Source organism: Agrilus planipennis, unplaced genomic scaffold (assembly GCF_000699045.2).
Source record: "Agrilus planipennis isolate EAB-ADULT unplaced genomic scaffold, Apla_2.0 scaffold2, whole genome shotgun sequence".
NCBI classification, from domain to species: Eukaryota; Metazoa; Arthropoda; class Insecta; order Coleoptera; family Buprestidae; genus Agrilus; species Agrilus planipennis.
The window spans coordinates 679,154-693,868 of record NW_020442464.1 but is presented as its reverse complement, the minus strand read 5'-3'; the positions used below and the strand labels follow the sequence as shown (position 1 = coordinate 693,868).

The 14,715-nt window shown below is 38.0% G+C and overlaps 1 protein-coding gene across 1 annotated transcript in view; it reads right to left on the bottom strand.

The window, feature by feature from the left end:
* LOC108740202 overlaps window positions 1–14,715 on the bottom strand; it is a 224,584-nt gene continuing 209,869 nt past the window's right edge. The window contains exons 5-8 of the mRNA XM_025980992.1: window positions 4,526–5,457; window positions 3,957–4,459; window positions 2,504–3,384; window positions 1–2,303 (exon numbers count right to left, since the gene is read on the bottom strand). Of these exons, the coding sequence (XP_025836777.1) occupies window positions 1,387–2,303; window positions 2,504–3,384; window positions 3,957–4,459; window positions 4,526–5,416 (3,192 nt within the window). The 5' untranslated portion in view covers window positions 5,417–5,457 and the 3' untranslated portion in view covers window positions 1–1,386. The remainder of the gene's footprint in view (window positions 2,304–2,503; window positions 3,385–3,956; window positions 4,460–4,525; window positions 5,458–14,715) is intronic.

The following is a 14,715-nucleotide window of genomic DNA, read 5'->3' as shown; positions in this document are numbered from 1 at the left end:
CGAGTGCTTTTTTGGCTACTTGCATTCGTCAAATCGTTCAAACTAGTTTTTAAAGTTCAAAGCTGTCTTCTCCAAATCCACGATACAAGTTTTGTTGCAGTATTATTCTTTACGAGAATGTATAAAACCACATTTTACGATTTACGGAGCTTACTGTGCAACATAAAATTTTCACTCCTTTTACGATGTCTAAACGATTTATGTATTTGACTAGGTTTACTTATGTACACCCTTTACAAAATAACTTTCAAAATGTTTTCACCAATATAATATGTATCTATATATGTAGGTATACACAACCTCAACGATGAAATTACAAGGGATGTCTGACATCGTACTGTTTATCTTTAAAATCTTTTTACAAGAGCGAAGGAGATTTAAACGAATTATCACAGTTTATTCAAGTGTGGTTTTTGTTAGATGGTGATTGCAGGTACTTGCACTTTTAATTTGTGTTACTGAAACAGGTACTTCACGGACAGCATATCGAATGATGCTTGATCGGAAAGATACGAAATAATATGTAATAAGTGTCTTTCTTACGTCTGGTGCTCGAGAATTATGAAACATATCTTAATTTTATAGCCGCATCTATTGAATCTGCTTGTGGTAATCAAGAACATCTTTTTAGACATATTTTAAGAAGTTTGACGATATTTGGTTACTAATTATTCATAAAAAAGTTGATTTACCAGAAAAAGAATGGTTAAATTATTTTGGAAAACTTAGAGACAATATTTCTAAATACATGATTGTAATTGCCATTTTGAAAATTTGGTATACAATTACGTATAAATTGCTAAGGACACGATTCATGCTATGTTTTTCTACATTGTCAGAAGCATTTGACAGCCGAAATAACATTAATAAATTAAGGCAGAGGATATGGTCTAAAAGCATTGACAGAAAGAAACAGCTCAATTGGGTTTTCTGAACACTTACGACATTTGTGTTTTGTCTGCTAGTACTGCTATCACATAAATTGATGATATTTGGGATTTCAAATGCCTGTTACAGTAGGTATATTGTAGTATGTATGTAAATATGTGTGTAGCTATATCGAATAACGACATTAAAAGTGCAAATTTACCTACTCTCAATAGAAAACTGTTAAGTTCATGTAAAAAAGTGACGAATCATTGTATTATACACGTTTTATAATAAACATTCGCACAGACGACTGTAATGTTTTTATATGTCCGCTAAACCTTACAGCAAATCGTTCTTTACATTAATACTGATTGTTAATTTTTTTTTTTTCATTTCTTCAAACATGCAACCTAGTGCCTCTGTAGTGTTTGTTATTTAATATATCAACACATATTGCTTTGAAAGTCATACCCTGTTAGGAACAATTACAATCCATCACGCATTATGTTAGCATTTCTATAACGCTGCCTCGCCTTCGTAACCCTCATCGGGACTTTCGGCCAATGTTTCCTGACAAACGTCCGTAGACGAGTGCTGAGGGTTGACAGTTGTTTTAACGGTGGTCGAAACACAACACGATCCGCTACTGACACCACCCTGTTCGTCGACGTCTCCGCGGTCAGTTTGAGCACCCACACACTTTTTCGACACTACATTTGTCACGCCAGGAAATTCACTGTTCGAACTTAACACGTGTATATTAGCGGGCACGCAGTGCGGCCATTGTATGGTCGTTGCACTACAACACGGCAAAGAAGATGGTGCAGAGTTCGGGGGATAAGTTTGATTCACTTCACCGGAAGCGTCGGCTAATCGGGCCATGTAACCGTCAGCAGTGTACCGCACACCCGGGCAATAATGTTCGTAGGCCGCTGGATGAGCATTGCGCGTTAAAAATTCCGCTTCCCGTATGAATCGGCTGGTAGGATTTGCCGCTGAAAGTCTTTTGGAGTCTCTTTTGTAAGGAAGGGTCCGATAGAAACTGTCGTTCACTTGGTGTCGTGCTGCCACTTTCGGAAGTCCGTAGTCAGCGGGATAACCGTCCGGATCGATGAGGCAGTTTGGGTTGAGATGCACGTCGGAAAAGAAATTACCAGCGACTCTGGGATGTGCTATTTGGATAATGTGTTGCGTAGAATTACCATTGCAGACGGTTTCGGTGTAGTTCACCTCCACGCCGTCTTCTCCATCACCATCACGACGCCGTTCCACGCCTTCTGCATCGTTTATTAGGTCCGGATTTTGTTCTTGTTGATAACGACGTAATGAAGATGGACTCTCCTTTGCTCGATCTACTGTCACTGGAAGTAGTATTGATGATCGAAGCAAATCCTCGTTTGATCTGAAACAGAGACATAAGAAAAGAAGAGTTGCTGTAACGACTTAATGGAGTTACGTAGGAATGTGCTATCAAAGTAATATCATAAAGAAAGATCGCAATTTTGTTACATACTTCATGGGATATTGCTTGACACTGTAGTGCAGTGGTGTATTTGAGCCCCTTTTAAAGCATTTTTTTTAAAAGTTACCNGAACAATTACAATCCATCACGCATTATGTTAGCATTTCTATAACGCTGCCTCGCCTTCGTAACCTTCATCGGGACTTTCGGCCAATGTTTCCTGACAAACGTCCGTAGACGAGTGCTGAGGGTTGACAGTTGTTTTAACGGTGGTCGAAACACAACACGATCCGCTACTGACACCACCCTGTTCGTCGACGTCTCCGCGGTCAGTTTGAGCACCCACACACTTTTTCGACACTACATTTGTCACGCCAGGAAATTCACTGTTCGAACTTAACACGTGTATATTAGCGGGCACGCAGTGCGGCCATTGTATGGTCGTTGCACTACAACACGGCAAAGAAGATGGTGCAGAGTTCGGGGGATAAGTTTGATTCACTTCACCGGAAGCGTCGGCTAATCGGGCCATGTAACCGTCAGCGGTGTACCGCACACCCGGGCAATAATGTTCGTAGGCCGCTGGATGAGCATTGCGCGTTAAAAATTCCGCTTCCCGTATGAATCGGCTGGTAGGATTTGCCGCTGAAAGTCTTTTGGAGTCTCTTTTGTAAGGAAGGGTCCGATAGAAACTGTCGTTCACTTGGTGTCGTGCTGCCACTTTTGGAAGTCCGTAGTCAGCGGGGTAACCGTCCGGATCGATGAGGCAGTTTGGGTTGAGATGCACGTCGGAAAAGAAATTACCAGCGACTCTGGGATGTGCTATTTGGATAATGTGTTGCGTAGAATTACCATTGCAGACGGTTTCGGTGTAGTTCACCTCCACGCCGTCTTCTCCATCACCGTCACGACGCCGTTCCACGCCTTCTGCATCGTTTATTAGGTCCGGATTTTGTTCTTGTTGATAACGACGTAATGAAGATGGACTCTCCTTTGCTCGATCTACTGTCACTGGAAGTAGTATTGATGATCGAAGCAAATCCTCGTTTGATCTGAAACAGAGGCATAAGAAAAGAAGAGTTGCTGTAACGACTTAATGGAGTTACGTAGGAATGTGCTATCAAAGTAATATCATAAAGAAAGATCGCAATTTTGTTACATACTTCATGGGATATTGCTTGACACTGTAGTGCAGTGGTGTATTTGAGCCCCTTTTAAAGCATTTTTTTTAAAAGTTACCTACTAGTTTATAACTTTTATTAGAACAATAATTTATTTTAGTTAGCAAGTTTCGTTATTAATTTAACCAACGAGAGATGAAATAGGATAGGTTAGTACTGAAATTTCGCTCCCCCATCGCATATGCATTGAATCAGTTCGGTTGAAGCGCCTGTTATACGTCATAATAATGTTCATCACTCTAGGTACCAATATTCCATGAATTTTGGGACTCATGTTCTGCAAAGTAAAGGTAGGTCATAGTCTATCATCATAAGGTCGTCAGTCCTAAGACTGGTTGGAGACGTACCTCCACTCTTTCCTGTCCTCAGATAATCTAACTTACTTATCATAAAAAAATATTACTCCCCGTAATAGGCGAAAATTGACCCCCTAATTTGCTTACCTTGCTACATAATGACATGTCTGCTGTTCCTGATGAGTTGCAACGGCAATGTTATGCTTTTCTATGCTGTTTCGTAAATCGTTTCTTTGGTCGTTGTTCATAACAGAATCTTTAGGATTTTGTTGATACTGAAGAGCTACTTCTTTTGTTTTGTCTCGTTTTGCTTGTCTCTTTTGTCTTCGCCGGCACCTAAACACAAGTATCACCGTAATAATTATCATTACGAGTATCAGCAACGATGCTCCCGCTATGACCGCCATGATGTATTCAATTGGAAAGGAAACAATGATAACAATCGGATCTTCCTTCACAACTATTTTAATCGTGAAGTTTGCCTGTGAGATTCCGGCAGCGTTTTCTGCCGTGCATACGAATGTGCCGTTATCTTCAGCGTTGGTGTTGTAGATGAAAAGTTCGCTACGTTTATCAGTAGATCCTTCTTCAAAATAATAGAGCAGATGCATTCCGGGTGCGATTAACGTGTCATTTTGGAGTACTCTTCCCTGAAACAACAGTTACTATCAATTTACAACACCGTGCCAATGCAGATGAAAAAAATTATTGCGTACCTGGAATAGCCATGAGACTTGAGCTTCTGGAACCGCTTGCACATGACATAATAACGAAATGTTTTTTCCTTCGGCTACTTCCAGAAAGAAGGTTGTGGGCGATACGTTTGGTAAGCAGGCAAATTCTTCAATGGGAATGGAAGCGATTTCTTTACCAAAAAGTCTCGGAGGATTTTGGCATACAGGTTCTTCAGCACGCGGAACGTGGAAAGCGGTCAACCATTCGTGAAAATCAGCTATATTACAATCGCATTTCCATGGGTTACCTTGAATATCTATTGCTCTCAGCGTCTGCGGTAGGAGCAGGGGTCCCTTTAGGCCGGTTAATTTATTACCGTTTAAATGGAGCCACTCTAAGCTGTGCAGTGCATCAAACGATCCTTCCTCAATGGAAGCTATCTCGCAACGACTTATGTCTAAAGAATTGAGACTCTGCAAGTGTAGAAAGGTATCCTTTTTTATGAATTTAAGCGGATTCGATGCAAGTATTAGTTTCATAAGTGACGTACAATCGACGAACGTGTCCGGCAAAAGATTCGTCAACAAGTTGTGACTTAAATCGAGTTCGACCAAGTTTGTAAGGCCTTTAAACGTTTTTGCGTCGATTGTCGAAATTCTACACCTCGAAAGGTAAATCCTTTGCAGATTTATGAGGCTCATCTTCAGGAATTTCTCTCTGGTTAGCATTTGAAGGTTATTTCCCGAGAATTCGAGCACTTGAGTGTTGGAGTCAATTGCTTCTGGAATAGCAAGCAGATCGCGAAAGTTGCACTCTACAGTCTGCTTTCCGTTTTTCCATTTGCAAGTACAAACACTTGGACAGGCAGAAACGTTTCGAAATAATATAAACAGCACAAGATAAATATGTTTGAGTTTCACGTAACTTCTCATTCTGAGCTTATATCCGGTTGTGCTGGAACGTCAGAATGTGTCTGGAACAAAAAAAATGTGGTAAACTTTTTGAAAGTTGGTAGATTAAAAAGTTCTATAACCGCAATTCGTAAATAATGAAATTGTATGTGACACATTGGGCAATTCATACACGTCGAGATTTCTGAAAGTTTTAGACAACCTCATAATAAGCATGTTGTTAATGCTAAATAATTGTGGCGATTTTTCCAAGAGTTTGCGTTGGACGCGTGAATGGGATTTTGTTATTCCGGATGCATTCGCGATAACAGGGTTGTAACGGCGACATTCTATTTTAGCAAGCGCTTAACATAGGAACGACAATTTATCCTTTTCAAATATTCAAAATTCACTACAGCCTCTTTTTCCACAGTGTTATTTCTACGAAATAAATTTGCGACGTCTAAAAGTATGAAGGAGAGGAAGCAGAGAACAAGAGAATTCGACTTATATCAGTGCTTCAGTTCGTGACCGGAATAAAGTGGCTTAGAATATTTTCGTGACCCCAGTTCTCAAGATCCGTTGTCATTGCAAATTCTGCCTATCCTTTTTCAACGATTATCAAATTATCTTCTTCAAAAAGTCAAATTCTTTCAAAAAGGTTACTTTGTATCCTGACAAAAATAATAATAAATGAAAAGTTAAAGCTCACTCTGTTTTCACTTCCTTCGTAATGGCTCGATCAAGGGGATAATTTATCTTCAGTTGCAGATACAGTAATTAGTTGTCATACCAGCCTTAAGTTTATAAATTCATTGTGAATATATTGACTAAATTAGGTAGTTTAAGGTGCATAGTAAACTAATACTGAGAGATCACACGTAACATACTGTCAATGTCTTTTTCTCCTTTAATCAGATTATCTTCCTAACTTTCATAAGGACGATATGCTCGATTTTATTCTAAAATGTTTTGCTCCTTAATAGACGACACATGTGGGTGAATGTGTCTTTTTCCACGCACATGCATAAGCAGGGTGAACCATTAGTGATTGTGAATAACTTTTAAAATGCATGGGAGGCCTCAGAACCACTCAAAAAGTTGAATTTTACGTTAGTAAAAAACCCCACAATTGCAGACTTTTTAATGTAGCATATTTTTCAATATTAGTTTAGAATAAATTACTGGATGGAAATTTTAGTTTGGGAAATACGAAAATGGAAATTGTCAAACATCCGCGGGCACTAGAAAAGGCGTTCTCTTCCTAATCTCCTTTTATAATATCTAAAATTGAAATAAATTAAATTATTGTAGGTTCTAAAGTATTTCAGATATTATGCAAGCGCTTTATTAAGCTATAGTTTTGTAAGGTCGATTCGGTTGACAATTGTCTACATTTGAAACATTTCAGTTAGCAGCAAATATTACTAGATGGCGACATCCTGCCGTAACGTGACGTTATATATAAGCATACTTAAAATAGAGCATCATCGGTGATTTATTGAGACTGCCTACGGTGAGATAATGAAATCTAGTCAGATCGAAATCGCAATCCGTGTCTAGTAGTTTCGATTAATGTACTGGCCAAGAGCTTATAAAAGCTTATCAAAGTCGAAATTGTGTAAAGTGAAGGCACAAATCCTGTATTAAACTTCAGACTTGTTTCTCCAGAAGCATCGGATGTGTAATGGTAATTGCTCTATAATTGGAAATAACAAAGCTTTTGCAATCCGTATTGGGTACGCAATCTTTAAGGAATTTCGTCGCCCATGCCTGTGTAGGTATCTTAAGTAGTAGGTAATAAACTAAAACTCAGGATGGAAGGAGCAGTAGAGATATAAAACAGAGGATAGCGCAGGGTCGAGTCTCCTTCACTAAAAAGACGTCACTTTTATGTCCGCTAGCGGTTACTTTAGAAATTCGAAAAAGACTGTTAAAGGTGTATGTCTGAAGCGCGGCGCCACATAGACAAATGATAGAAAAAGTCAAAAATGAACAGGTATTAGAAAGAATGGAAGAACAGAGGACTCTATGGAAGTGAAATAAGAAATAGATGAGATAGGCTGGTAGGACACCTCAGGTATTAGAGGCTAGTCACATACATTTTAGAAGCAGAAACAGGAGTTAGGAGGAGTAGTGGTAGACCTAGATTAAATTACTGTTCACAAGTAATTAAGGATGTGGGATATTCTAGTTTTAGGTAAGTGCGAAGATTAGCTCAGAATGGATAAGAGTGAGGGTGTGTGTTCAACCACCAACCAGTCTTAGGACTGACGACCTTATTATAATAAAACTAAAACTTACAAGAAAAAATTTAACATTAAGAACAAAAATGAATCATGACAGCTGTTATTAAGATTAAAAAGTGTGTGATAGCACTACTGTGTAAGAATATGCAATGGAAGAATTATCCACTGCATATGAGACATACGGTATAGATTTATCGAGAAATCCGAGTTAGTAATTGATACCTCCCAATTCACACTTTTCATTCCATATTTTGATGGCGTTCCTGTAAGCAGGAAAATCGTTAATCCTTGCCAGCGTGTTCTCCGTTAGTCCATTTGGTTATGAATATCCCATTGTAGGTGGTTTGTTTGCTTGGATTAATTTTCATTCTGTTGTAACATAAAACATCCGTATTCTATACTGCAGCAAATTAATACGTATAATGGACAGTGTTATCTCGGGCCCAGTTTGCTGTGTGTTTAATGTTGTGCGTTACTTTAACTGGCCAGTAATTTATCCTTGCAGATTTGGTGGCTTCAATTCATTAGATGGAATTACTAACGCTTCCTAGATTAACGGTTACATTATCCACAGTTTATCATATATATACATAGATAGTTTGCCTACGTTTTGGCGCTATTGCCTTCGGGTTATCCAGCCGAAAGCGATTAAACAAAACGACCCGCTGCACTGTCTCTATTTTTATTACACATTTTACTTCTACCGTTAGAAAATGAATGCAGTAATTAAATTCGGCTCCTTGGAACGGTTAATCGCATAAAAGGTATTTTAGGATTGACACCTATTTCACGTCTGTTTGGAGTATTAATCTATGTAGNATAGTCAATCTAAGTTTCCGTTTGGTGTACATGTCGCTATTCAAACTGTTGTATTTAAAGAGAAAATTGTTTTTTTTTTTAATTTAATTTCCCAACGTAATGGATGGGGTGAATAGGGTTAAGTAGTTGTAGAAAGTTAAATTAGGATTAACTGAAAAATTCATTACCCCAAGTGCAGCTTTCGACCGTTTCCACTTGTAACCGCTTTCATAAAGCATGCAAATAATTGACCAGTACTTTCAACGAACTAAATCCAATTTACAACAGCAAACCTCCGTCTTGTTCGGACTAAAAGAGGTCTTTAATGCTGGCCAGCTGTTCCCCGCCTCATCGGTGGGTCCGTTGGGACGACACTTTGATATAAGACCACCGCGCTTCGTTCTACGGCTTCACAACCGCCGCCCTGCTGCCACATCCCTCCTGTCGCTTCTGGCGGTCGAACGGAAAACTTATAAGGCCATTAGGGCAAAAGCTTCTATGAATAAATCTACAGACATTATCCACACGAAACATTGTTTACCCGGCTAGTTGCCGCCGGCCACAACTACGACGAAATAACTTTACATATACATATATACATATGTGTATATGTGATTCGCTTCAAGAAGCGAAACGGTTTAACTAACAAAAATGCCTTTCCTTTTAATCGTACATACACCTGCATAATTAAAACATAATATTGGTTTTTCGTTTCGGATTTGTTCATAGCATTGTTCGTTTTTAGTGTAGAATCGATGTATGTAAAACTCACCTTTCTCTCAAACTTCGAAATCTGCATTTTATAACTTCCCGTATCTATTTCAATATTAGTGTTCGGTTTTTTCAAAGACGATTAGAATAACACACATCATTAGTTATAAAATTTTATTTTTACAAATTTGACCTTTTTAAATTGTACCCGAGATAAAAATGTTCAGTCTCTCAGAGTCTCTGAAAGCGAGACACGAGTCTCCGTCGCTCATCGAGTCNGAGGTATTAGAAAGAATAGAAGAACACAGGACTACAGAAGGTCTAGTCAAAGACATATTAGAGGCGGAAACGGGAGTTAGGAGGGGTAGAGGTGGACCTAGATTAGGTTACTGTTCGCAAATAGTTATAGATGTGGGTTGTTCTAGTTTTAGGAAAATGCGAAGATTAGCTCAGAATGGATAAGAGTGAGGGTGTGTGTTCAACCACCAACCAGTCTTAGGACTGACGACCTTATTATAATGAAACTAAAACTTACAAGAAAAAATTTAACATTAAGAACAAAAATGAATCATGACAGCTGTTATTAAGATTAAAAAGTGTGTGATAGCACTACTGTGTAAGAATATGCAATGGAAGAATTATCCACTGCATATGAGACATACGGTATAGATTTATCGAGAAATCCGAGTTAGTAATTGATACCTCCCAATTCACACTTTTCATTCCATATTTTGATGGCGTTCCTGTAAGCAGGAAAATCGTTAATCCTTGCCAGCGTGTTCTCCGTTAGTCCATTTGGTTATGAATATCCCATTGTAGGTGGTTTGTTTGCTTGGATTAATTTTCATTCTGTTGTAACATAAAACATCCGTATTCTATACTGCAGCAAATTAATACGTATAATGGACAGTGTTATCTCGGGCCCAGTTTGCTGTGTGTTTAATGTTGTGCGTTACTTTAACTGGCCAGTAATTTATCCTTGCAGATTTGGTGGCTTCAATTCATTAGATGGAATTACTAACGCTTCCTAGATTAACGGTTACATTATCCACAGTTTATCATATATATACATAGATAGTTTGCCTACGTTTTGGCGCTATTGCCTTCGGGTTATCCAGCCGAAAGCGATTAAACAAAACGACCCGCTGCACTGTCTCTATTTTTATTACACATTTTACTTCTACCGTTAGAAAATGAATGCAGTAATTAAATTCGGCTCCTTGGAACGGTTAATCGCATAAAAGGTATTTTAGGATTGACACCTATTTCACGTCTGTTTGGAGTATTAATCTATGTAGACAGTCAGAAAGAAAATCTCAACAAACTGTTTGACATGCAGTTTTAAGGATGGGTAATAAGATAGAATAGAGGACAGTTTTATTTTATTTTTTATTAAAACGTGATTACCATATTATTTATTTTTTATATATACGTACCACAATTTATTCATGTTTATTTAAGAAATCTGCGGCTATTGCATTCCGAATTTCGAAAATTCTGCATTCGCAAGTTCGTTTTTCTTGAGNAGTAAAAGAATTTCATGGTCCCAACCCAAAGCCACCACGTACCTTTGTAATATGGTCATAAAAAAAACGGATTGTGTACCACCCTTTTCTCTTCGTAAGAAATCATAAGAAAAATGTGCATGCCTCTCCTCCTGAATGTCTTACGTGATTTGTGGATAGATGTGTTATATATCAAACGGGAACTTTTTAAATTTAAGAAAGGGCTCCTCAATGTACATTATATAATTTACATAATACATACTACATACAAAAATTAAGAATCCAGTATTTTGTGATAACAAAGTTGCTTTTTTTTAGGGGCTGAAGTTACCAAAAAGTATTTCGGCCATTTAGTATTTAGTGTGTTTTAAGTACAAACATTAAGAAGACGTTTTTCAAAGCAAAAATCGTTGTTGCTTTACCCTCTCTTGGATATCTTCAGGATCCTAGCAGGGTACTCAGTACTCACACGAATTAAGGGCAAAGCTAAAGAACCTCATGCATCTGTATGCAAAGTGCAAGTGAGAAATGCGGAAGCATCGAACTAGTGTGCTGTCGTGAGTCACGCAAAAGCCCGAGAGGAAGTAGTGGGGAGATATAAGCCCAGCACAGACTCACCTCCACTGACACAACTAACATGTCGACAGGAAGGTAATTCTGGATTTTTTTTTTGTTTTCGTGGAAGAGATTAGCATCTTGCAGTGATAATCGCACAACCGCAACTTTGTCAGCGGAGTGCTGGGTGTGGTGCACTGTATAATACCCAAGGTGAAGTAAGCGTTCTGGTACAATTGGTGTGCATCAGACGGGGTCACAGAGTTAAGAATAATTTTACCCATTAGGGTGGTTACGACATGATCCGTGTAAGATGAAACGTCAATATGTGGATCGAGTTTGCAGCCTGATTGCAGCCCATTGGGAGTGTTGCACATAATCTAGACGAACGCAGAGAAGAGACGCAAAATTTAGTGGCTCGAGTCAATCAGGAATTGAAGAGAACTCGGTGAAAAGGCGATACGACAAAATGGATGTCATGCAGCGAGGGATGCTCTGACGTAGTTGATAACTACAGGAATGCCTAGACTGGTACTTGAAGGCGGATGTGCCCAGAAGTATTGCTTATCCCATGCCAATTGATTTGAAGGGGCAGTTGTTTCATTCTGGGTTAGGAGGCTGTGCATATTTTCTGATCTCGAACGTATTAAACGTTTGGAACCTTACATTGTTAGCCTCCAGGCAGCTTTGTTGACTTCCTTGGACGAATCTGTCTAACGAATAATAATAATAATCAAAGTACAATGCAAATTTTCGGCGTCTAGCAGTGCACTCTTCGATCTGCAGATACGTGGTTCTTAACTACGTCCTCAGTTGTCACAGAAATATTGAAATCAGTGTAAAGTATACATGTTTATGTAAAACCAAACTCTGTGCGAAAACAAGCCATCGAACTCATCATCATGGATATATTCGACCTCCTTGAATAAATTAGCATGACGGAGACATGTCCTTGGTTCATTTCGGCGACTAAAAGGACAAGTGCACGCCATTGTAGTTCGGTTTGTTACTGCATTCGAAAGTTTGGTTGCTTGCTTTTCCGATTACGCTCGCCTGTTTCAGTTCCGTGAAATTGCTAGTCCCGGAATAAAGAATGCAATCGACTTATTCCTTCTGCCAAGTTTTAATAATACGAGAATCTTAGGAAAAGTTTAACGAGTAATTCTTTGGGCGGTCATTTAATCAGGTTCCGAATAGGCAACGAAGATGAAAATTTTGCGCAACGCGGATGTTGATTCGCTGTCAGGATTGAAAAGGAATGTGAAAGTTTCAGAGTGATTTCACTGAAAAGATAGGTATTCTGTGGGATTAATTATACATACCGTTGGCTACATAATATAGAATTATTCATTGAATACCTAGTTAGATGAAGCATCTTAATTAAGTCAAGTTTTACCAAAAGCTACTCAGAGCGCTTTCAAATTCGGGAGGTCACTGGGTTTAGTAAATTTGAAATATTTTACTAGTGTATAGATACCTACTAGCAGTACAGGATAATCTAGATGTTAACTCGAGCAGGGCTTCACTGAATAACGAACTACTGTTTTATAAAGGAAAACTTTCCTGTATTAAGTATAATTAAAAGGGGTGTGGTGACAGAACTTTGAACTGTTTAATAGTAAATAATGTACTTCGTAACACATCTAGTAATGATTTTAGTAGTTTAACTGTAAGAATTGTATTTCATTCGACGGCATGATCCATAATGAATTCTCTGAAAAAATTGATGTCTTCTCATATTGTGTTATGAGTAAATGAATTACTACAAACAATGTAGTAAATGCCACCTGTAGTATATTACTACCTTTAGTGGAATTCAAAAATGTTCATCATGGTCTATAAGAATATCAACTTGTCTAACTGAATTCACGGCGTAATTAACTCTACACGTTAGGGACGTAACCAAACATTTCTGAATTCTACCAAAGGTAGCAATATACTACAGATGGCGTTTACCACGCTGTTTGTAGTCATTCATAAAACACTGTTTAATGGCAGCGGGTAGAGTTGATCTGTGTTCTATCGGAACTGTCTATGATGTGCTGATGAGGCCCAAGATATTTTGATACATTCAATTTAGTTGTACAACCCAAACGAAGCTTGTACGAATTTAATGCTTTATGCATGTAATGGTGAAGAAAAATATCTTATTAAAAATCCAGACTGATCAGGTGTATATTAATTTCTTAATAATAATGAAAATTACGGGCCGACAACTTTTCCTTTCGGAGCGTCGACTTTGCCTTCATCGTAACTTATAATTGTAAATGTGTTTGTTTGTGACTTCGTTACTATTTCACGTCTTAACTACTCACTCGATCTTCATGAAATTTTGTACACACATTATTAGGGGTGCAGAAAGAAACATAGGGTACACTTTATCCAGAAAAAATACTGTTCCCGAGGGATAAAAAAAATTTTTATCTCGATACTAAGGACAGTATTTAGTACCACTCTACGCTAAGTTTAACCTAGAAGATTAGAAACTTTAGTTTTATCCTAATGATCCTGGTTTTTATATATTTTTATATTTATCAGATTATTGTATTTTTTCGATGATCTTTGCCACGTATTTAGAACATCAATGCGAGCGAAGCCAGTAAATAATATAGATATTTTTAAAATAATAATTATCAATCAATTACCAACAAATGAATCAACCAAAATTCAAAATCAGATATTTATTTGCAACATTGCATCAGAATCAGTTGATAACCTTTATTTCAATCAGACATTGATTATTATCCTTTGATAGGACTATTTGATAACCTATTAAATTTAAGGAAGACTTAATAAAATGTTTATCTATACTTCAGTTAGAAGACTGATTAATTATTGTTCCTAATTATTTAATTTCGATAAATAGATGGTTACAAAAATGTATTTTCCAATGCTCTAAATTCAATAACGATTTCTACTTTCCAATAGTCAATCTAAGTTTCCGTTTGGTGTACATGTCGCTATTCAAACTGTTGTATTTAAAGAGAAAATTGTTTTTTTTTTTAATTTAATTTCCCAACGTAATGGATGGGGTGAATAGGGTTAAGTAGTTGTAGAAAGTTAAATTAGGATTAACTGAAAAATTCATTACCCCAAGTGCAGCTTTCGACCGTTTCCACTTGTAACCGCTTTCATAAAGCATGCAAATAATTGACCAGTACTTTCAACGAACTAAATCCAATTTACAACAGCAAACCTCCGTCTTGTTCGGACTAAAAGAGGTCTTTAATGCTGGCCAGCTGTTCCCCGCCTCATCGGTGGGTCCGTTGGGACGACACTTTGATATAAGACCACCGCGCTTCGTTCTACGGCTTCACAACCGCCGCCCTGCTGCCACATCCCTCCTGTCGCTTCTGGCGGTCGAACGGAAAACTTATAAGGCCATTAGGGCAAAAGCTTCTATGAATAAATCTACAGACATTATCCACACGAAACATTGTTTACCCGGCTAGTTGCCGCCGGCCACAACTACGACGAAATAACTTTACATATACATATATATATAACCAAACTCTGTGCGAAA